This window comes from Schistocerca gregaria, chromosome 9, assembly GCF_023897955.1.
Source record: "Schistocerca gregaria isolate iqSchGreg1 chromosome 9, iqSchGreg1.2, whole genome shotgun sequence".
NCBI lineage: Eukaryota > Metazoa > Arthropoda > Insecta > Orthoptera > Acrididae > Schistocerca > Schistocerca gregaria.
The window spans coordinates 111,558,206-111,582,854 of NC_064928.1; the positions used below are offsets into that span (position 1 = coordinate 111,558,206).

The window sequence follows — 24,649 nt, forward strand, 5'->3', positions numbered from 1 at the left end:
GTAGGGGACCGCACCGCCACTTCCCAGCAAATTAGGGACACTGTTGCTCCTGGGGTATCGGCAAGGACCATTCGCAACCGTCTCCATGAAGCTGGGCTACGGTCCCGCACACTGTTAGGCCGTCTTCCGCTCACGCCCCAACATCGTGCAGCCCACCTCCAGTGGTGTCGCGACAGACGTGAATGGAGGGACGAATGGAGATGTGTCGTCTTCAGCGATGAGAGTCGCTTCTGCCTTGGTGCCAATGATGGTCGTATGCGTGTTTGGCGCCATGCAGGTGAGCGCTACAATCAGGACTGCATACGACCGAGGCACACAGGGCCAACACCCGGCATCATGGTGTGGGGAGCGATCTCCTACACTGGCCGTACACCTCTGGTGATCGTCGAGGGGACACTGAATAGTGCACGGTACATTCAAACCGTCATCGAACCCATCGTTCTACCATTCCTAGACCGGCAAGGGAACTTGCTGTTCCAACAGGACAATGCACGTCCGTATGTATCCCGTGCCACCCAACGTGCTCTAGAAGGTGTAAGTCAACTACCCTGGCCAGCAAGATCTCCGGATCTGTCCCCCATTGAGAATGTTTGGGACTGGATGAAGCGTCGTCTCACGCGGTCTGCACGTCCAGCACGAACGCTGGTCCAACTGAGGCGCCAGGTGGAAATGGCATGGCAAGCCGTTCCACAGGATTACATCCAGCATCTCTACGATCATCTCCATGGGAGAATAGCAGCCTGCATTGCTGCGAAAGGTGGATATACACTGTACTAGTGTCGACATTGTGCATGCTCTGTTGCCTGTGTCTATGTGCCTGTGGTTCTGTCAGTGTGATCATGTGATGTATCTGACCCCAGGAATGTGTCAATAAAGTTTCCCCTTCCTGGGACAATGAATTCACGGTGTTCTTATTTCAATTTCCAGGAGTGTATATATGTGCGAATCATCAAGACTTAGTGGATGGACTGTATGATTGACAACCACAGAAAATTAGAGGTCAATTAATGACATCAGCATAACTTGATAGTGACTTCTACTAAATATATTGTCACAGAAGAAGCTGAGTAGTACAGTCACTGCGGTGTAGTGGTTATGATACTAGACTGTTGCAAGAAGGTTAATGAGTTAAAAACTCCCCTGAAATGTAAAATTTTAATTTCTATATTCAGTTTGAGTACGTTCTAGAAGTATCCACAAATGTCAAGAATCATTGTACTGGAATGTTCTGTAACAGTATATATACTGTATGTGTTCTGGCTGGAGGCAGTTCGCTCTGCACTCTTGTATGTGCAAATGCTGAATAATCCATCGTTAAGTGACATTAGTGTTTGTCATTCATCTAATTACACCTTCTTCTATGTGACATTATTCTGGTGGGGACACTGGGTACTGGACCTTGTGATAGCGCACCTTATCGACGATACAGTGGCTCCCATCAGGCCACAACAGAGCCACCGTTTACGTCCTGAGAAACCCGAGTTCGAGCCATATTCAACAGATCTCAATCTATCAGAGACAGAAGAGGAGGTTACAATGACAGCAACTGTATGCCACCACATGAGACACCCTTCTAGGTGCTCTAGTGTCGATGGCCAAGATCCAAACAAGGACTGAAGGTATATGAGCATATAACCAAATTTAACAAATGTGATGACACTGTATGTTTGGCTAGTGTATTTTTCTATTTGAAGGGCACCACCAAGCAATAGCATGAGAACAACGAGTAGAAGTTCACAAGCTGGGAAGTACTCCAGGCGGAACTGCACAAGTATTTCGGATACACACAAGACAGAAGTGCAATGCTGAAGATAAATTAAAGTGCAGGGCACAGTGTCCAGGAGAAGCTACAGCATCTTGGAGCTGTGTAAAATAGTGGATCCTAGGATGAAGTAAGGTTGCACATCTCATGAAGGGTGTCGCTGAGGACGTGTATCAAGCCCTACTCCTGAAGGAGGTTTCAACAGCAGACGACTTCATAAAATGGTGCCAGTATATAGAGACAATGCATCAAAATACAATTACATGTAAGAAGTTTGAACGGCTTCCAAACGTCGTATAGATGTCTGTGATGGAGGAAGGAATTGATTTCACAAGTGTTCTTCAGCAGATAGCGAGAGAGAGGAAGTTCAGAAGGCACTCGGATTGCACGGCGAGCAAAAAACGGAGACGCTTCAAGAGGTCATAGGGCAGGAAGTGGAACAGACATTGAACCCAATCTCTCGTCCTTCATTTCCCTTTAAAATGGTGAAGAAGTTGAGATCCAGGCGAAGTTACGTTCCTACACTATCACATGAGGAACCTGTTTGGGCACCACGGAAGACTGACATCTGGACAACCCAGGATAACCAACAAGTATGTTTCCACTGTGGACAACCGGGACATGTGGTGCACTATTGTCGAGAAAGGCGGTGAATGACACCCGCACCAGAAAACAGCAGACCGATCTTAGCCGACGGCAACTCTGGGACAATGAAGATGAACAAGAAGATGCAGAGGCAGGACGATGTAGGTCACCATTGCCACAAGCCGGCCGCTGGAGAGGAAGCTCCCCAAATCCTCTGCCATCGATCACTACAAAAATGATAGGAAACTACGTCCATATCCTCATGGGTGATCGACCAGCCCAAGCTCTTGTGGACTATGGAGCATCATATTCAATCATTTCGGATAAGTACCGTCGTCATGCCACGCATCAACCCATGGATCTTGTAGTGGAATGTAAGAGAAACATACCACTAAGAATAACTTGGTCATCCCAGCCTCTGTTGTCTCGTTTAAGAACAGATTCAGCGAATTGTGAATAGTTTACCATAGCTGGGATCCGCAGATCCTTCCAAGACTCATGCACATAGCAAATGCTGAGCCATTAATTGCCGAACAGCTGAGCGTCATAGAAACCTCCCACGCCAAGTCTGTGGGCGAAATTGGCGCTACCACTACCAGACAAGATCTTCTAGCTCAACTATCACCAGATCTCACTAAGGAACAACAGAAGAAGCTACTTGCCATTCTTCAAGAGTTCTTTGAATGCATCAATCCACAGGTGAAGAGCAAATTAAACAAATTGACGGTGAAGCACCAGATTAGCACTGTAGACCATCAACCAATAAGCCAAAGAGCATACCGTGTGTCAGCAATGGAACGTTGAATAATTCGCGACGAAGTAGAGAAAATGATGAAGAATGATATCATTCAGCCCTTGGCACAGCCCATGGTCATCACCAGTGGTTCTCGTCAGGAAGAAGGATCGCAGATTGCGCTTTTGTGTTGATTACAGGAAGCTAAAAAGGACATTTACCCTCTTCCACAAATTGACGATACACTAGGTTCTCAGAAGGGGGCTAATTTTTTCTCAACCATGGACATGTACTTGAGATACTGGCAAATCAAAGCAGATGAGGCTGATCGTGAGAAAACTGCATTCATCACCCCTGAGGGCCTGTATGAGTTTACACCTTGTGTCAAATGAAGGTGTGTGGCCAGACCCAGAAAAAGTGAGATCTATAACGAAATTTCCTATTCCTAAAAGTATTAGAGATGTGAGAAGCTTCCTCGGATTATGTTCTTATTACTGTCATTTTATCAAAGACTTTTGTATCAAAGCCAGGCCACTCCAAGAGTTGTTAAAAGCTGATGCTAAACTTATCTGAGGTCGTGCTCAACAAGATTCTTTCGATGTGCTGCAAAAAGCTCTGACGACTCACCCTGTACTTGGTCTGTATGATGAGAGAGCACTTACAGAACTACACACAGATGGCAGTGGTTATGGGATTGGTGCTGTCATGGTGCAAATTTTGGATGGAAAAGAGAAGGTTATAGCCTATGCTTCTAGGACACTTACAAAAGCCGAGAGAAACTACTCAACTACATACAGAAAGATAATGTCTTGCTGTGATCTGGGCCATGTGCAAATTTTGACAGTTTCTCTATAGAAGGCCATTCACAGTTGTTACAGACCAGCATTCACTTTGTTGGTTGACAGGTCTTAAGGATCTAACAGGACGACTCGCCAGGTGGGCACTATGTCTTCAAGACAATACCATAGTGTACAAAAGTGAAAGAAAACACTAAGATGCCGACTGTCTCTCAAGAAACCCTGTGCAAGACCATCAAGACTTTGATGAAGATAGTGACTGTCTCACTGAACTCCAGGATCTCTCTGCTGAGCAGGAGGAGGACACCAAGATCTCTCAAATTATGCTTGCCTTAAATCGGTCAGAGGATGTGAAAGGACAATTTAAGGTAGTTAATGGATTAATTTGCAAGAAAACTTTGATCTGTTTGGAAAGAGATGGCTACCAGTGATTCCTAAACACATGCACTTATATGTTCTGCAGAAATTCCATGAGACACCTGAAGCCGGACATTTAGGATTTATTAAGACATATGATAGGATCCAATTTTTCTGGCCAGGTTTATTTAGGAGTGCCGTCACAATGTGTCGCACTGTCGAGAGTGCCAGAGGAGAAAGGCAGTTCCTCAGAAACCACCTGGCCAACTCATACCAATTCCACTAGCCGAAATGCCTATCCAGTGTGCTGGGATTGACCTCCTCAGACGATTTATAACGTCTGCTAATGGCAATAGATGTATTATTGTTTGCACTGATTATCTGATATGCTATGCCATTACAAAAGCCATGAAAACAGCCAAAGCAGTGGAGGTAGCCAAATTCATCGTGCCCCAAGGTCATTAACTACAGATTGAGGGAAAGTTATTCAATCGAAGTGACAGAGATGAACTCTCGGTGCAACATTACTCATGACATGACAGCAGCCTGCCATCCGCAAACTAACGAGCTTACTGAACGCCTTAATAAGACCTTGGCCGACATGCTATCAATGTCCATCAATGTTGAGCAGAGCAACTGGGATGAGGCACTACCTTTCGTGATGTTTGCCTACAACACCGTCAAACAAGACACCTCAGGATTTATGCCATTTTTCCTGGTGCATGGGTGTGAGGCAACTACGGCGATGGACACTGTGTTTCCATTACATCCTGATGACACAGACGACGACTACATCAGCCAGGTGTTAACCAGAGATGAGAAAGCTCGGCAGATAGCTCGACTCTGCACGCTGCAGGCTCAAGAAAACAATCACCGAACGTATGACGCGAGCTACCGCCCTGTTGTTTATCAGCCTGGTGATCTCGTCTGGATCTACACTCCTGTTCGGAAGGTTGATCCCTCTGAAAAGCTCCTCGGGCGCTACTTTGGTAAAACAATTGTCTGATGTTACTTATGAAGTTGAAGATTTCGAACCAGACACAAGACAACGAAAGATCAGAGATATGGTCCATGTCCTTCGAATGAAGCCCTGTAACGATCCTGCAACCCAGGGTAAATTCGAAGCTCCAACGACAGGCAAAAAGTGGAAAGGTATTGAAAAGTGTAGCAGCAAAGGAATTTCTAAGAAGATCACCGTCAGGGCGAACATCAGTCATCGGGAGTGGGAGAATGCGGAACCGGTGACTCATTCCTGGACTAGGAGGACATAACATTGAGACGCTGTTCTCTTAAGTAGGGAGCAATGTCGCAGAGGAAGCTGAGTAGCACAGTCACCGTGATGTAGTGGTTATGATACTAGCCTGTTGCATGGAGGGTCATGAGTTCAAAACTCACCTAAACTGTGAAATTTCTATACTCAGTTCGAGTACATTCCAGAAGTATCCACAAATGTCAATAATCATTGAACTGGAATATTCTGTAACAGTATATATACTGTATGTGTTCTGGCTGGAGGCAGTTCTCTCAATGCTCTTGTATGTGCAAGTGCTGAATAAACCTATGTTAAATGAAGTTAGTGTTCATCATTCATCTAATTACACCTTCTTCTACATGACAATATTAAGTTGATGTGACTTACCAAACAAAAGCACTGGCAGGTCTTTAGATACACAAACAAACACACAAAATTCAAGCTTTCGTAACCAACGGTTGCTTCTTCAGGAAAGAGGGAAGGAGAGGGAAAGACAAAAGGATGTGTGTTTTAAGGGAGAGGGTAAGGAGTCATTCCAATCCCGGGAGTGGAAAGACTTACCTTAGGGGGAAAAAAGGACAGGTATACAGTTGCACATACACAGGTGCGGATGGATATGGGTGTGTGTGCGAGTGGGAAATACCAAAGTGACAAGAATCACCAAATATGAAGGTTCCATCAAAATATCAAGAAGAATGACTTTGCAAAAATGTTTTTACTACTTAAGAAGTTTGATGACGGAAAATGGAATTTGTATTGTGGGAATATAAAGCAGAATATCTATGAGTAAATGAGCTCTTGAGAAGGTTTGTTGATATTAAATAAAATCCTGATAAGAATTAACAGACAGATTTGCAAAGAGGCTATAGTATTTTATGGCACAAATCACACTTTAAAAAGAAAGAGGCACAATACTTGGATTATTCTGTATGTGGTTGTGGACAAAAGTGAATAGGGTGAAACGCAGTAACAGAATGACAAATGAAGACCTATTTCTAAGGATAGGAGGAAAGAAACCTAGAGGAATGTGGAAAATATCTCAGCTGGGAATTCTGTGAATAAATTGGTGGCGATGAAGAAGTGCTGTATGGCACGTCGTACGGAAGAGAAGGCAACAGAAGAAAAACACTCAGAATGCCGGATGATGCTAAAAATATACAAAGGTAGCAGCAAATTATGGAAAATGCGCAGGAGAGACAAGAATTGAAAAACATATAGTTGATACCCATTGTAAGACAGATACACCCCACGAAATGAAAATATGGCAAAGCTGCTGTCATTTCTGTAATGACATTATTTCAACATTTTACTTTGTGTCTAACAAACTGTTCACCATTATTTTGGAATTCACACATTTTCTTCCATATGCAGTCTTTATTGACCAACTACAATTAAACTTTTTTTTAAATTTGGATCATCAGTCTTACCACTGGTTCACTGAAGCAAACCGTTTCCTCTCTAGTGCCAACTTCTTCTCATCTCCAAGTAGCACTTACAGCCATATCCTCTATTATTTGACGTACATACTCTTTGTCTTCAATATAATTTTTGCCCTCTATGTCTCCCCCTAGTGCCCATGCCCTATCATCCCGCCCCTTATACTAGTAAGTGTTTTCCTTTTCCAATTCTGCAGAAGACTACCTTATTTCTCGTCTTGTCAGTCAGCATCCTCCCGTAAAAACACATCTCAAATGCTTCAATTCTCTTCTCTTCTGATTTACTCACAGCATAAAACTCAGAACAATTCCAAGCTCCACATGTAGATTCTCATAAATGTCTTCTGCAAATTCTGTCCCGTGTTTAATTTTAACAGGCATCTTTAAGCTAGGAATGCTCTCTTTGCTTCTCCTAGTCTGCTTTTTATATCCTCTATGCTTTGCCTATCATGTGTTTTTCTTCTTTCACTCTCTGTACTATGTGGTCCTTAATTTTTATGTTGTTTGTCATTAATCTCTTTAATTAAATTAACTATTTGATGGCCATTCTTGTCTCACACATGTAACATCAATAAATTTTCATAGCTGTAACTCATCAGGTTTCAAGACAGACACACTTCATTCCCCCCCCTCACCCTCTACCCTTTAACAAAAGAGCTTCAAGTTCTGGCTCTGAGGGACCATTCAGTGAGGGCCGGCTGCCGTGTCATTCTCCATTAGAGTCATTCGGATAAGGTACAGAGGGACACGGGGTCAGCACACTGCGCTCCCGGCAGTTGTCAGCTTCCCAAATCTCAGAGCTGTACCTTCTTATTCGATAAGCTCCTCAATTGGCATCACGAGGCTGAGCACACCTCTTTACATTCCTCCCACTGAGGACAAATCCCTGGCAATACTGGGAATTAAACCTTGGTCCTCAGCACAGCTGTCAGACATTATATCCTCTCGGCTCTGGAGGTTGACCTCCACACAAGAGTCATTAATAACTTGAAGCATGACACTATGAGTGAGCATCACTTTGCACTAAAATTAGTAAAAAGGAATCTGAGCCTGAATATTCAGTTCTGATCTATACAACATGTGTGTCCAGATACAGACTAAAGTATTAGGATGAGGGAGGGGGGGATGTTGCAGCCTATCCAAAGCACAGAACGCAATAAACTGAGAGGATGTCAGAAGTATCTGGCACTTGGCACACGGCTGGATGTGGAGCAATGCCCACGGTAGCAAGCTCGTTTCATTGAATTATTTCCCTGAGGATCAATAAAGCTAACTCTACAGCTGCGGTGACGGCAAGCGGCTTGATTGTGCTCACCTGGAGAGTGGAGCGCGGCCCGCTGCCGAAGAGTGTGTAGCCTGTCTGCTGTAGCTCCTGGCCTTCACGGCCACGGAACAGGTCCGCCCCGTTGAAGTGCCAGCTGATGGTCGCATTGGGGATGCTGTGCGCCAGACACGTCAGGTTGACGGCGTGCTGCTCCCAGCCCCATACCTCCTTCTGTGGGGTGTCTGCGAACGACGGTTTGAACTCCACCATCAGATGGCCGTTCTTCTTGACCTCACCACCCTTTGAGCAGGAACAGAGAATGGTGTACTGTTCAGTCATTTATTTGCTACAACGTAAGCTACAGTCACGAGTATAAAGAAAAACAGAATCGATGAAAGTGGAAGGCGTCTTGAGAAATCAGCCCTTAACATACTATGCCGAAAAAGGGTAATGACAACTGAACTAAACATCAGAAAATACATACATTTTTCATATCTCTGTTAACGTTGTATAAGTGGGTTCATGAATACAGAAAGGTAAATCCGTGAACCCGTGATTAGGCTTCTGTCCTGATGCAGGCAGAGTGCAGCCTTTCATTCAACAGGGCACTAGGAGTTGGAGGGTGACAAGCTCATCACCCTGGCAGGCTTTTCCCCTGAGAAAAACAAGAGGCCGAGCAGATCGGGGTCATCCTGGAATGAGGAAAAATCTCGGGACTTCCAAGGACAGAATTTAGAGCTCCACCTACTGCACTAGAGTGGCCACTTGCACGGGAGGCCCTACTTAGCACATGAACAACCAGAGAAAATAAAAAAAGACATAAAAGAGATAATGAAGTTTATAGATGGCTTCTGCAATCCTGGTTGATTGGAAGAAGGCAGTGTCAAAGATAGGCAGTGTGGTGGACATAGGGAAACATGATAGGAAATGCGTGTGTGAAGTACCACAGTAAGATATGCAGGACTACATTATGTAAAGACTTGAAAATGAAAGGATTTCACCCATGTTTGTGAATGATAACAACATGTTGCAGCAAGTGGGTTTCAAGTTCACCCATAAAAGTAAGGGGTTATTGGGATCTGTACAAATTAGAAGATCAGAATTTCAACTACATGGCTTACCTGGAGTGGATCGTACTGTCTCTAGTGCAGACAGTTAGGAAATGTAATGTGGAAATGAATCATTGTGATTTTACTCAAATTTAAACAGCAACACACTTGTTAAATGTATCAATTTGCAGCGCTGTAGGCCAAGAACAATAATTACAAATGAGTCTATTAAAATTAGTGCTTACTATCCACGACATCATGGTACTGTTACAGAATCTACAATGAATATGCCAGAATATAAAGATGTCAGAAACCATGTTATATGAGGAACAAACGGAAACAAAAATGGCAAAATAACAATAGAAACATTTTTACAATAAGGCAGATAACTGATATTCTGAGTTTAACGGATATACTGATTTAGGATTTACTGACCCTGTAAAAGCATTTCATAAGGTTAATAGGGACAAGTTTTAGAATGTTATGAAGAAAGGATCTATTAAATGTTTCACAACACTTAGGCAAGAATACAACCCTCAGTAACTTCACTTATCCAGCCCAAAACCATATTCAATTTTCTTTCTGCATCTTCTGTCACTGACATACTGTGGTGTCAACGCCAGACACAGCACTTGCTAGGTGGTAGCCTTTAAATCGGCCATGGTCCGGTAGTATACGTCGGACCCGTGTGTCGCCACTATCAATGACTGCAGATCGAGCGCCGCCACACGGCAGGTCTAGAGAGACTTCCTAGCACTCGCCCCAGTTGTACAGCCGACTTTGCTAGCAATTGTTCACTGACAAATTACGCTCTCATTTGCCGAGACGATAGTTAGCATAGCCTTCAGCTACGTTATTTGCTACAACCTAGCAAGGCGCCAGTATCCATACTATTGATATTGTGAATCATGTACCATAAAGAACGACATTCTCCATGAATGGATTAAAGTTAAGTATTCCACCAGCTACGTCCGTTTTTCTCAATTCTAATTCCCTTGTCATGTTCCAGACCTCACGCCAGCCTGCGTGAGCTAAAACGCGTGCATTTCGGCCTCCTTTAGGAACACGGTTGGCTCTCCTGCCAACCACAACACATACTACAGTTGCCAATTAAGTTGTAATTTTACTCACATAATCAGTTTCAATTGTTACAAATCACTGTCCAGTGGGAGTGGGAATAGAGATAAATATTTCAATCAGAAACACTTCTACATAGCTGCGTAAGGAATTAAGAATTAATACGAGAATATATGGCATTGAAAATAAACAGCACACAGACAGACAATGATGTGTTCGGAAATAATTTTTGAGAAGTGATACAGGATGCCTCTCTCTTTCTCTGGAAATAAAATTTGGACAGTCTACTACAACAAGAGTGAAGTCAGACAAGGATACAGCATTTTAACTGTCCTTTTTAATATACATTTATACACACAATATAATTGAGAAAACGCAAACCCACAGTAACTTCACTCCCACAGTAACTTCACTTATCTGGCCAAAAACCATATTGAATTTTCTTTCTTTATCTTCTGTCACTAGGACAATGTATGTGTATTCCAGTATGTTTCAGAATGAAAGTCTACAGCCAACTTTAAACATATAGTGCATTTCCCTTCCTTATCTGTATTTCTACGAATCAGTTCCAGCTAAAGGAAACCCCACTAAATAGTACAAAACAGATAAAAATAGTCTACTCACTAAGAAGTCAACTTACCTTATTAGTTGCTATGCACTCATACAAACCGTCATCAGATCGCAGGACATTAGAAATTATAAGTTTGCCAATTCTCGTCCTGCCATCTGGGCTATCGACACCGTCAACTGTGATCCTGTCCTCGGTCGGTTGGATGCCATTAATGTAACGGTTAGGATTACTCAGCTTCCTAACACAAAGAGACCAAAAACGTAACATGAGTGCAGGAAATAAGTTCAGTTAGAGAAAAAAGACAATAAGGTAAATTCCCATCCTCCTCAAGGGAATTAATTGTCACATAATAACTGTTGGCTGTAATTACATATTTTAGTACGTCTAATCATTAGGTCGAATGTGAGTAGACATGAGGTAACATACTTGGATTCGCAAGACATCGAGTTCAAATTTATCAGCCATCTGGTTGAATAACTGTTTTCTTACACAATGTCAATAAATGATTTTGCTACTGCATCTCAAAAGTAAGATATCTAATAAGAGCTCTGTAAGCCATGTGTTTCTTGATTTCTTCAAGTATATTAATGCATTTAACATTGGAAGTAAAGGGATAAATGCATTTTTTAAAAAAGGCAGAACTCGGAAAATGTATAATACAAGTACCTTTATTGCACAACTTGACTAAAAGAAGGGGTAAAGTGATAGGTCATGCCCCGAAGCATCAAGCTGTCGTCTCTTACGTATTGGTGGGGAGTGCGAGCATTAAAAATTGTGGAGGAAGACCTAGACTTGGCTGCAGTAAGGACATTCTAGGTTCAGGCGAATGCACGTTGTAGTCTAGACAAAACAGAGAACTGCATTAAGCCAATCTCCGGACCGAAGTTAACAGCACTTATGCAACACAAGACACACCAAAGAAGGATGTTATGACAATAAAATGTGATGTCCACCTTCACAGTCTGTAAGAGAATACACCCTGCAAAAACTACACCAAAATTGTATCCAAAATGGAGAAATAAAGTCCCGTTCACAGAGCACTGAAATTTTGGTAAAAAGCAATTCCCAAAGATCAAACAATGTCAATTCAGAGATTGAAGAACAATCAGCATTAGGATAGATGGCTACTCACCATAAATAGGCGGCACTGAGCAGAGACACGCACATTTGAAAGAAGACTGTAGGTTGTTTTTTAGCTACTGGACAAAGTCCCTCAACAAATTAAAACCACACACAAACTTCCAGACTCGTGGCCACTGTCACCCAGGGGTTCTGTGGCCCCACTGGGGTGAGTAGCGGTCTTGAGTGAAGAGGGGAACAGAAGAGGTGTGGCATGAGGAGCACAAGATGCTGCAGGCTACCTATGGGAGTGTGGTATTCCACCCAAGCCTTTTCTGTACCCCACAACCCAAACCGATCAAGACTGCTACTTACCCCACAGCAATACCAATCTGTATTTTTAAAATGCTATGCCAAAATGCAGACGCAATAAAACTTCTGATTTTCAATATTTTGACAATAACAGGCAGAATTTAAAATACCATCATAATCTACTCCTTAAGAGTTATAATCTAATGTTAAAAGTTTAACACAAAAATACAAGTATAACTGTTAGAAACAGCATATTTTTCCTTGTGGCAACTCAACTGGCAGTGTGCAAATACGTGGACTTCACCCATTATTTGAGAATTATAGCACTTCGAGACTTCCAGCAAAGTTTTCACATAATTTGAAACCTTAATGAAACTTTTTTGTCACTGACAACTTCCACAAATTAATAAAAAAGTTTTTTGTTTTCTACATTTTTGCTGTTCGTGCAGTCAAACTTCAGCATTAGCAGAGACATTTTAATTTATTACTTCTTTATTACCAACTGTATTTGCAACACAGTTTGCAGACAGTATCCACATATACCACTGAAAGTACCTGCAAAATTATGTCACTGAATGACACATAGTTCAAGAGATAAAACATCATAAACATTGAGAGGCATGAAAAACTAGCTTTTGCTTAAATTGGAATGTAAATTACCCAGTTTATTATCATCTTGTGTTTCATAATGAGAGCACTTAGAAACTTCCAGCAAACTTTAGGTGTAATTTCAAACATTTCCCAAACTTTTTCTCGCTTACATGCTTAAAGGCAAAATTTGATACATTAACTCATTTGTAAAGTAATCAAATGTTTGAAGCTGTTTCACATGCTGGAGTTTTTGAGTCTTTAAAGAATCGGAGATTTACTGGTCTATCCTAATTCCTGTTGATAATACCCAGACATCTTATGTGTATTGCACCTAACATTTAATCAAATTTATATTGTTTTTTGTACACTCTTCAATAGCACGATTCATATACTTTGTTAAGTGTGTGAACGTAAAGTCTCACAGTAATGTATGAGACAATACAATATATGTTACAAACAGGATGCCAGTGTGCCAACAATTGTATCTGTTTCCCTGCTCTAGCATTAGGAATTTTTTACCGTATCGCTAATCTGCAAGGTGTACTTGTACCTGCACTTGGGTGTGGATATGAGAGCTACTCACCTAAATGTAACAGCAGGTAGAGGGGAACCAGTGGCATGACACTCAAGGACAGCTTCCGAGTCTTTGCCTGACGCTACGGATATGTTATCGAAGCGGCCAATCCGCGGTCGCACGACGACAGTCACTTCGACAGTGGCAGTGGCAGTCCCAGCGGCATTCTGGGCTGTGCAACTGTAATTGGCTGCATCCTCTGGCCGCACCTGTCAAATTGTAAAAAAATTATTTCTCACACACATACGCACGCATGTGTGCCTGTGCGCCCACATGGTACCACCAGGATGCAACATATATGTGCAGTGTGTGTGTGTGTGTGTGTGTGTGTGTGTGTGTGTGTGTGTGTGTGTGTGTGTATGTGTGTGTGTGTGTGTGTGAGCGCGCGCATGTGAGCATACCTGCTGGTTTTAGAAAGGATTTCTTTCTGAAAGCCAGCAAGTTTTCATCCTGAACATCCTGTTCTGTATGTGTCCGCTGACGATTCAAAGCTTCCATTGTACGGTGTGTGGTTTGCTTTACACTCATACCACTAATATGATTTATGTTACATGCAGAGATTGGCGGTTGACTCTCAACATGGGCAAAAGTAACATACAAGATATGATCAAATAGTAACAGGAATTTTTTTATTTAGAGGGCTTTATACATCCAATTTTCAAATTTTTTTAAAAATCTTGTTAGTACACATATTCCGTATTATGAAGGATTGCTACTCACCATATAGTGGAGATGCTTAGCTGGAGATGGCGCAACAAAAAGACTGTCAAACAAGTAAGCTTTCAGACAAAAAGCCTTCCTCCAAATTAGACAAGAAACACACACAGGTGCGCGTGCAAGCACAACTCTCACACACACATGATCACTGTCTCTGGGTGCTGAGGGCAGACTCATAATATTGTCATTATTCCATTCTGATGTATGTTCGGATTTTCAGCAGCTTTGAATGCAGTATAACCCCAGAATTAACATATTGCTGCCGTTTACAACATTTTTATCACTTCCGTCAAATTTCCTATGTCCACACAGTTAATTCGCACCGGATTTTGCATCAACATATTTATAATTTTCTCATGATTTACACATTACAAAAAAGTGTTTGTGGAGAAGAGTGTGGCTTCCTACATAACTGAATAGGCGCCTGATAACCTCAAAAATATGACTGCAGGAAAGAGGCAGAACAACACATGCAAATACCACAGAAAATACTTTTCTACGTATTTGCCATGACAACGAGAAAAAATTCTTGAAACCCACCATGCTAAGCATGAGAAAATACATAAGTAGTGGAGTACTTCAGTATTAAAATAATGAATGACAGCTGCGGGCTACATAATTTTTACAGCTTAAAACGTTATTTCCCATATTTTACATTTTCCTGGGTTTTACACAATTTTTTTTAAGTTCCTTAAAAAGTGTAAAAGCGGGGTTTCACTGTATTTAGTTTACTGTTGCAAGAGGCTATACATGTTTTAAAGTGTCCAGCGAATTTTTACTTCAGAAAAAGATGGAGTAAAGAACTTGCATTAAATTTTGCATGGAATCAAGTGTGGCACCACATTCAAAATGTCTTCTGGGGATCTACTATGACCAAGACAAGAGTTTACAAGGGGTAAAAAACTTTCAAAGAGGGTCAAGAAGACAAAAAGAACGATTACCCTGGACACTGTAGCACATCAATTATTGATGACAATGTGCAAGAAGTAAGGAAAATGGTTCTGAAAAATTATCAAATCACCATCTGAGAAGTTGCTGACGACATCAGCATATCCTTTGGCTCAAGTCAAACAATTTCTGGGATGTTTTGGGTACGAAATCCGTAGCAGCAAATTTTGTTAAGAAAATATTGAATTTTGTCCAAAAATGTCATCGCATAGACATCGCTCAGAAACTGCTGAATGAAGTCGACAATGATCCAGAACCACTAAGTAAGGTTATAACGAGTGGCAAAATCTGGGGTATAAGGATGTGATGTTGAAACCAAGGCCAAATCATCTCGACGAAAACTGCTGGAAGAGGAAACTTCTCACTGTTTTCTTCAGTTTCAATGGGATAGTACATCAGGAGTTCCTGCATTATGGTCGTACCGTCAATAAGGAATACTACCTGGACGTTACTCGCAGTTTGTGTAAAGAAATCTGACGAAAACGAGCAGAACTGTGGCAAAACCACTTGCGAAAATTGCATCACGGTAATGGACCCACTCACGTCTCACTGCTTGTCCTTGATGTTTTGGCAAAAAAATAAAACTGTTATGTTGCCTCCACCACGGTATTCACCGGATATGGCCCTCTGTGATTTCTTTCTATTTCCAGGCTGAAGAGAACCTTGGAAGGAGGTTGTTTTGCCACCAATAATGAGGTTAAAACAGAATCACTGAGACGGATGAACACCATAACAAAAAGTGAGTTATAGAAGTGCTTCCGACACTGGAAAAAGCACTGGCACATGTGTATTATATCTGAGTGGGTTATTTTGAATGGAACAAATGTGATGTTCACGAATAAAATTAAGATTCTTTATGAAAAACAAAACTTTTCTCGTTACTCTTTAATCACACTTTGCAATATGCATGACTCAGTACTGTATCATTACACAATTGCAGAGCAATCACTGGAAGAACGCACCTGTATTAAAAATCTGGAAGTATGCATCTGGAGCAGTTGGAAGTGGAATAACTGTAGGAAATTAATTGTAGGAAATGCAGTTCCCAGACTGAGATTCATTGGAAGAAATTTCAAGAATTGCACTCCAACCATGAAGTAGCTCGCAAAACCTTTTTTCCACAAACACTTGAATGCTGCTTGTCAGTCTGGGACATGTACCAGATGGAACTGAGAGAGAAAAGGAAGAAGACCCAAAGCAGACCAGAATGTTTCGTCACGGGTTCATCTACGAAATGCAATGCTATGTGAGAATCAGTGTGCACTGCAGTGTGGTTTACTGTTAAAACCCTAGGAGTGTAGTCCCTCGAAGAGTCAATCAATATATTGCTCCCTCCTATATATATATATATATATCTCACAAAAAGACCATGAAAGTAACATTAGAGAGATTCAACCTCACACGGAGGCTACCAACAATCATTCTTGCTGTGGACCCTTTGCTACTGGAACAGGAAGGAGAGGATGTCACACTGCTACACAATTTACTCTCCACTAAGCATCATATGGAGTCTTCTGGATCAAAAAAATACTTGAAATCACAGCATGAACATTACTATTAATGGTGATGTAAGGAATTAAGATCTACTCTCAACAAAGAGCATTATAAATTATCTCTCTCGTTCTGTATGTTTGGACACTTGCATGCACATAAATGTTTATAATGGGAACATACAGTGTAACTCCGTGCACCGCCTGAATACACACCTCACGAATCCTGAGCTCCCCCAGCAACACATCAGCAGACACGCGATCCCCGTCCTTGGTTAGATCGCGAGCCGTGTCCACGCGGATCCAAGTGTAGCGCGGAACGGGCTTCCCTGACGCTGCGCACTTGGCCGTGAAGTCGGTGCCTTCGATTGCTTCCAGCTTTGGTGGCAAAGCACCCGACATTTGAGGTGGTGTGTGGACCTGCAGAAAAATACAGTAGTAGGAAATTAGAAGATTAGTACCGTGTTATGTCTTTTATCTTAGGGGTGTCAGTACCACAGAATTGCATTTCAATGTGACAAGACACAACAAAGTAACACTTCTTTTCAGTTCCCCTACTATCCCACTATTCCCAGTCATTGCCATACATTCCGCTGCTAGTGGGTTTATTCATGTTACATTAAGAAATACAGCAATGAGTCACTTTTTATACAGCTTTATTTATATCGAGATACATTTCAGTCTTTGACCCATCTTCAATTCCCGTAACACATTATTTCTTCGATATCATGTTTTTATTCACTACACCTTTTATTCTTGAACTTGTAGCTCCCCTGGTGCACTGACACTTGCAGGATTTGTTATGTGACTAATTTATGAGTTTATTAATATCGGAGAAAGTAAATAGCAGTCACTGGAGATTATGTTGAACAGGCTACAACTGAATTTAACAAAAGATATTTTTCATGTAATGGTCAAACACTTGCTACTAGGAACCCTTGGCAGAAGAAAGGCCTACCCATGAACAAAAAAGAAATCATTATTCCTTGAAAAGAAACCTCGTAATGTGATGTAAAATAATGTCTGCTGTTCTCTGAGTTTCGAGAGGCACAGATTTCACATTTTACTGTATGAAATTTAGCAGCAACAGCGATATGCAGTTAGGAGTATTTGACAGGAACCATCTACACTAACAGCTAACTCGATGTATTGTAGCTAATAGCATGAAGGACACATCACATACAAATGTGAACAGTTGTGTGTGTGTGTGTGTGTGTTTGTGTATTCAAAGGAGAATGACCCAACTGTTTATATTCTTTAATACCTTTACTTGCACGTCTGAAAGAAAAGACACTACTGACAAACGACAGCCATATGAAATTAGTACCTTCCAAATATCTTGGCATCAGCTATATTGTGGGTAGATACATTACTTACTGGAGATGCACGAAAATTTCTGCCAGACTGGGACTTTTCAAAATGGATTTTCAACTTATCACAAGTGGTCACCTTAACCACTTTGGCTATCCCTGTGTGCCTTCAGATCGACCCAAACTTCCACATAACATACTGTCAAAAATGTGTGGAACTATGGTACAGGAGTGTGTACCATAAGTTTTTGTCAGTCTGGGAGGCACGCACAGATAGCCAAAGGTGATAAGTGGGGAATTCAGGTTTGAGTCCTAGTCCGGTGCAAATTTTCGTATGTCACCAATAGGTAGTATACCTACATGTAATACGGCAGATGCCAAGATATTCACATTCAGTGAATTTATTTTGAACTAATTAAGTAAAGCTGTTGTTCGTCACCAATTACTGTTCTTTCAGGTATGAAAGTAAATATTACACACCAAGGGTGGCAAAAGAAAATAACACCATTGGTCAAGATTCCTTCTATTCTCATTCTCACTGGTGCGTGAATCCAGAGTAATGCTCAGAGCATCAAGTCATGAATGTAGGGGGACAATGGTATGAGAACGCAGGCAGTAGGACTTACAGAAGTTTGGGTCAGTCTGGGAGGTGTGTATAGATGTCCAAAGTGGTTACGGTGATTGCTCGTGACAAGCAGGAAATCACATGTGAGTCCCATTCTGGCCCAAATTTTCATATCAACCAATGACATACAACAGAAAAATAAATAAATAGCAAGATCAAATGACACAATTGCACATAATGACTTATTTGACTTTCAGACATGATGGGAAAATGAATCTGAAGCCAACCATTCCCATATAACAGATTCAGAGGCAAGACGAGTCTTTACCTTTATATATTTTCACTTTCACCTGACAAACAATAGTATGTCAGTACACATCTAACTTCATTCTTTGCATCAGCAATGGGCAACACCGACACTTGTCGATACAAAGCAAGGTCTCTTACCTCGACACGTATGGGGCGGAGTGCCATCTCCCCAGTCGCTATGACGATGGCGCGGCACGTGTAAGTGCCATCGTCCATCTCGGTCACATTCAAGATGGTGAGGCCGTCCTGTTCGACCACGTAGCGGTCGCCTGTCTCCACGATGTGGCCGTCGCGCATCCAGTTGACTATGGCAGGTGGGTTGGCCGAGACCCTGCAGCGTATCTTGAAAGTCTCATTCACTGTCGGGTACTGCTCCTCTGGCGCATCATCCCAGGTGATAGGCACTGCAAGGCAGAGGTGTAAATGCTTACTTTCCTGTAGATGGAAAATCTAGAGTACAACTTGATGAGTTCCATGTCCCAGCACACCTCACACAAATCAGTTTCTGCACACCTCCCACAAATCAGTTTCTCGCCTGCAGTATGACAGAATTTCCGATCACACTGTTGTCTTTGCTAACTGAGTGAGGTTATGTAAATATTCCTTTATAAACAATATCTAAAGCATTTTTAATCATTACACTTTGGAAATTTTCATTTGTTACATTCTGTGCCGAACAAGCTGGGGTCAGAACAACACGGCTTCGTATATTTCATTGAGAGCGGGTCACTGTCATGTTAGTCACGAAAGCAATGTATTCAGAGGAAGTTTAAAATGACAATAGTTTATTCTACAGTATTTTTCAAACTACGGAATACTGTATTAGTGTAGATTATATTGTGGAACTAGTCTCACAGATGTGAAATACTTACTGCCAAAAATAAGAAGTTTTTCAAAGAAATGAAGTTTATTATGGAGTTTCATTATCCTAGTGTCCACCCCCGGTAGCTGAGTGGTCAGTGTGACAGAATGTCAATCCTAAGGGCCCGGGTTCGATTCCCGGCTGGGTCGGAGATTTTCTCCGCTCAGAGACTAGGTGTTGTGTTGTCCTAATCATCATCATTACATCCCCATCAACGTGCAAGTCGCCGAAGTGGCGTCAAATCGAAAGACTTGCACCAAGCGAACGGTCTACCCGACGGGTATCCTAGTATTGATCTGTTCACTTTTGATGTAGTATCAATCTGTTCATTTTCGATTTTTCTAGTCATATGCTTTGAGTCTGTTCATTTATATTTTCAAGAAATCAAACAAGAGTTTATCTCAAAAGTTTTTTTCTGGGATAACATTTTAAAATAATCATTTTGAAATTCAAACTTTTTTGATAAGACTATTATCTTAAAAAACAAACATTTACATGTTTTAAACATCTATGATCTTTGTACCATCTGTGGTCATCATATATTGTTTGAAAAGTACCAGCTGTGCATTAGATTTGGATGGAGTGAGTACCAAGACTAAGGAATGGCTGCAAGAAATGTACTATATCAATCAAAACAAAATTTGTATGTGACGAGGAATTAATATGATTCAAGTCTTCATTTATTTCTGAAAATACAGAAACAACCAAAAGAATAGAACCAATCAAACTGAAGAAACTGTTTGACAATGGGCTACAATAAGAGTTACCATATAAGTAAAAAGTAATTGTACTGCTTGTTCTCAATCATATTTTAGCATGTGCAAAATAATTGAAATAGACTGCGCTCAGCTGTTAACTGTTTATGGTTAGGTATGAACGAGTAGGATACAACACCTTCGATAAAAAAAAGCTATGGAAAATACCTGAGGCATTTTATCTTAAACGTACTTGTAGGTAAGCTGTACTTAAGATTGTATAGCACGTTTCTCAACATTAATTAATCAACTAGTCTGTCAGGGATTTACTGAGTTTAAGAAAGTTTGCGACTCAGTTTCAACAGGACGTATGTATAAACAGCGCCTGACAAACATGGTGCTGATCCAAGATGTATATATTGAAGACATACAAAGTGATCATAATTATGACGGCATGCTGAAAAGTAATAACTCCAAACTTTTTATGTGAAAACTTAAAGATTTTCAAATAAAGTAAAAATTACTAACATTCTACATCTTTATTCCTCGTGGCTACATATCTGAAGCCCTCTGCCACAAGAGTGCTCCAAATAGTAGTGTGTAACACAACTATCACAGTGTGTGAGAAACAGCATGCTGCAATCGAATTCAAACTGTTCACCCCCACATACAGCACCCTCTCCTGACATACAGCACCCTCTCCTGCAGCATGACAATACCAGACCACAGGTGAATGTTGGACATCTGCAACAGTCTTGACACCTCGAGTTCACCTGTCATCGATCGTCCTCCATACATTCCCAACTTTCTCCCATTCGATTATCATCTGTTTCCAAAACTTAGAGAATCCCTTTGAAGACTTTGCTTTGATAGTGATGAAGTCGTACAAGCAAAGGTGAGGTTATGGCGTCATAAAGAAAGTCAAACATTCTACAGTGACGATATAAGCACACTGATCTCTCGTTGGGAGAAATGTGTTCTATGTTGAGAAATAAATATATTAAAAACAAAGATTCCAAGACTTACCAAGCAGGAAAGCGCCGGTAGATAGGCACAATGAATAAAACACACAAACACACACACAGAATTTCGAGCTTTCGCAACCGGCGGCTGCTTTGTCAGGAAAGAGGGAAGGAAAAGGAAAGATGAAAGGACGTGGGTTTTAAGGGATGTCTGCTTGTGTCTGTGTATGTATGGATGGATATATCTGTGTGTGTGTGTGTGTGTGTGTGTGTGTGTGTGTGTGTGTGTGTGTGTGTGTGTGCGCACGCGCGCGCGTGTGTATATACCTATCCTTTTTTTCCCCCTAAGGTAAGTCTTTCCGCTCCCGGGATTGGAATGACTCCTTACCCTCCCTCAAAACCCATGTCCTTTCATCTTTCCTTTTCCTTCCCTCTTTCCTGATGAAGCAGCCGCCGGTTGCGAAAGCTCGAAATTCTGTGTGTGTGTTTATGTGTTTTATTCATTGTGCCTATCTACCAGCACTTTCCCGCTTGGTAAGTCTTGGAATCTTTGTTTTTAATATATTTTTCCCATGTGGAAGTTTCTTTCTATTTTATTTACATCAACATTAAATTGAGAAATAAATATGTAGACATAAAGAATAAAGATGCAGACTCTTAATAACGATGGTTTCATTTAAAGAGCTTTTATGAGTTTTCATAGAAAACATTTGGAGGAATTACTTTTCAGCACATCCTTGCATTAGCAAACACTGTAAATGGAAGTTAGAGTGTTGTTCAATAAAGCATGTTAAAAGTTTTCACGTTCATAATGTCTCGTTCTAGAACTTAATCTTATGTTATTGTGTTAGCTTAATGGGTGACAAGCACACTAATCTAGTTTCCTTGCTGCCACTCATGTTACCCAACTGTAAGAGGCAGGCAAGCTGGTATGTGTTAATATTGTCTACTGCAACAATGGAGGCAACACGTGATGGAGCTTTGAAATTCTGCTTGTCTCTCAACAAATCTTCAGCTGAATCCAATGCAGAATTAAAGAAGTCTACAGAGAGCCTGTTACATCCTACAGCACAGCTTGAGAATGGTTTAAGTTGTTTAAAGAGGGGAGACAATGAATTTCAGAGGAAAGTGGACCTGGCACTCCCGTTACAGATCTTACGGAAGAAAGCATCAAAACCGCTGCTATCACTGCATGAGAGGATAGATAATAATGAAAATTTTCCAGAATGAGATTTTCACTCTGCAGCAGAGTGTGCGCTGATTAATTTGCCAGGAAGTTTCAATGAAAATTTTATCGGGCACAACCCCAAAAATTGGTGGACAGGCAAGATGCTGCACCACGATAATACACAGCCACATATTTCACGTGTAGTTACTGAATATCCTGCGAAAATCAATATGAAGTGCATCCCTCAGCCTCCCTAAAGTCTGAACTTAGCCCCATATGGCTTTTTTCTATTCGCTAACCTGAAATAACACTTCCGTGTGAACCATTCTCTATCAGCAGAAGCTGTAGTAAAGGCTGCGGACAAGAACACAAAGACTTTCAACAAACTGTTTCCATCATGTCTCTGCATACTGGCAGAAATGCTGGGACAAGTACACTGCATTTAAAAAATACTTTACTAAACACTCCTCATACAGGGCATAACAGAACGAAAAATGTTTCAGTAAACATAGGCCCGCAAACTAGCTGTTTGGGAGATAATTGCGAATGTGTTGTCGTAGCTGTATGGGAGGTAATTGCAAATGTGTTGTCATAGTTAGTAAATATTTAATTGAAAAGTAAATTTTTCAATTAAGACACCATTTAATTGGACTCAAATTGCATTTGTGGGCACCAGTAGCAAAAGGCTGATATCCTAAGGCAGACCACGATCAATAATGTTTAACCAATAACCATAGAAACAGAGCAAGGTAGCAGTTACCTCCTCAATGATTACTGCAAAGTGTATTCACACCTGATAGTAATAAAAGTGTTTCTCCACAATCCTTGCCTTTACATATGGGACCAACTAATTACCTAACTGCTACAGAAGTATTTGGTATCAATCTCCCCACAATTCCACTGTGAAAAACACACTTTCGGGCAACCACAGAGCACAATAATTTAAATTCTTCTCACATGTTCCATCAGGTCAAATTGTCAGTTCCTCACGAAATTTCAGGGAGGAGAAACCATTTTCATGAAATTCACTATTTGTATTATTGGATACAGTACAGAAATATGTTTACCAACCCATTAAAATACGAAGATGAAAGTTACAGCATCTAACTTCACAACACATCTTCAATGTATGCAGAGTGGAGGATTCCATGTCTCGCTAAAATGGAATCCACTGTGTTCTAGGATTTCATGTCTCGCTACAACGGAATCCACTGTATTCTACAGAAATTTGATTTGTATTGTTCCTCTAAGCAAATTTATCAGAGAAGGAAGAGGATCTTTTTTATGTTAAATAGTGTGTCCTACTTTTTAGGAATTCTCGACAACTGCCGATTCGATGGGTTGGCAGAAACACATAACTTTCACATTCAATCTCATGGCAATGGGCTATGACTGATGACAGAAGACACTACTTACTGATGGTGCGCACGTGGACGGACTTGGAGAGTCGTTCAGTATTGCTGTAGAGGGCGCTGCATGTATAGGTTCCCGTGTCTGCCTCGCGCAGCTCAGGGATCATCAGCGTCAGAACCTTCTCTCCGGGTGGTGGCAGCCAGTCCACGAAGATGTGTGGCTTCAGGAGGCTGCAGCGAAAAAGAGTTATACATTGTGATGTAATAATTTATAATAATAATAGAAGAACGAAAACTAGTATTACAAGCTTGAAATTAGGGAGTATTAGTACTGTTCTCTCACAAAACAAATGGATTGTTCTAAAGAATGCAAGAAAATAAATAGGATAACCTATAGCGTAATAAACTATGTACAATTGGTGTGAAATATAACAATTAATTGAGCATATTAGTAAGGAAACTGTCACTTTGGAAAATGGTGCTGCCTTTCCACCTTCAGCTGAATATTTGCTTGATTAAAATGGTGTTTATCAAAGCACATACATGTTACATCTATAAAAACCTAGTCCTATTTATAGTAGATTATTACCTGCCATGCAGCTTTAATTCGAACTTTCTATTTGCTATGTAACCAACGAAGCCTTTTGGCCCCTGTACATAGACTTTCTTAGTTTCATGTTAAACAGGAACTTATTGATTATCTTACTGCCAGAGTAGATCAACTCCATTCTGAGTACTGAAAAAGGGACAAAATCTACAGAAAAATTGTTGTTGTCTCTTGCATTTTGACTGTGTACATTAAAGTTCATCTGGAACGGACTTTTATTATCAGCAACAAAAGCCAGTAGAGAG

The 24,649-nt window shown here is 41.1% G+C and overlaps 1 protein-coding gene across 4 annotated transcripts in view; it reads right to left on the reverse strand.

The window, feature by feature from the left end:
• The window catches only part of LOC126291686 (fasciclin-2), an 856,801-nt gene that overhangs the window by 95,595 nt on the left and 736,557 nt on the right, over nt 1–24,649 (reverse strand). For all 4 annotated transcript variants that reach the window (XM_049985310.1, XM_049985309.1, XM_049985308.1 and 1 more), the window contains exons 4-9: nt 23,862–24,028; nt 18,897–19,162; nt 16,791–16,994; nt 13,429–13,628; nt 10,953–11,121; nt 8,238–8,486 (exon numbers count right to left, since the gene is read on the reverse strand). In XM_049985310.1, the coding sequence (XP_049841267.1) occupies nt 8,238–8,486; nt 10,953–11,121; nt 13,429–13,628; nt 16,791–16,994; nt 18,897–19,162; nt 23,862–24,028 (1,255 nt within the window). The remainder of the gene's footprint in view (nt 1–8,237; nt 8,487–10,952; nt 11,122–13,428; nt 13,629–16,790; nt 16,995–18,896; nt 19,163–23,861; nt 24,029–24,649) is intronic.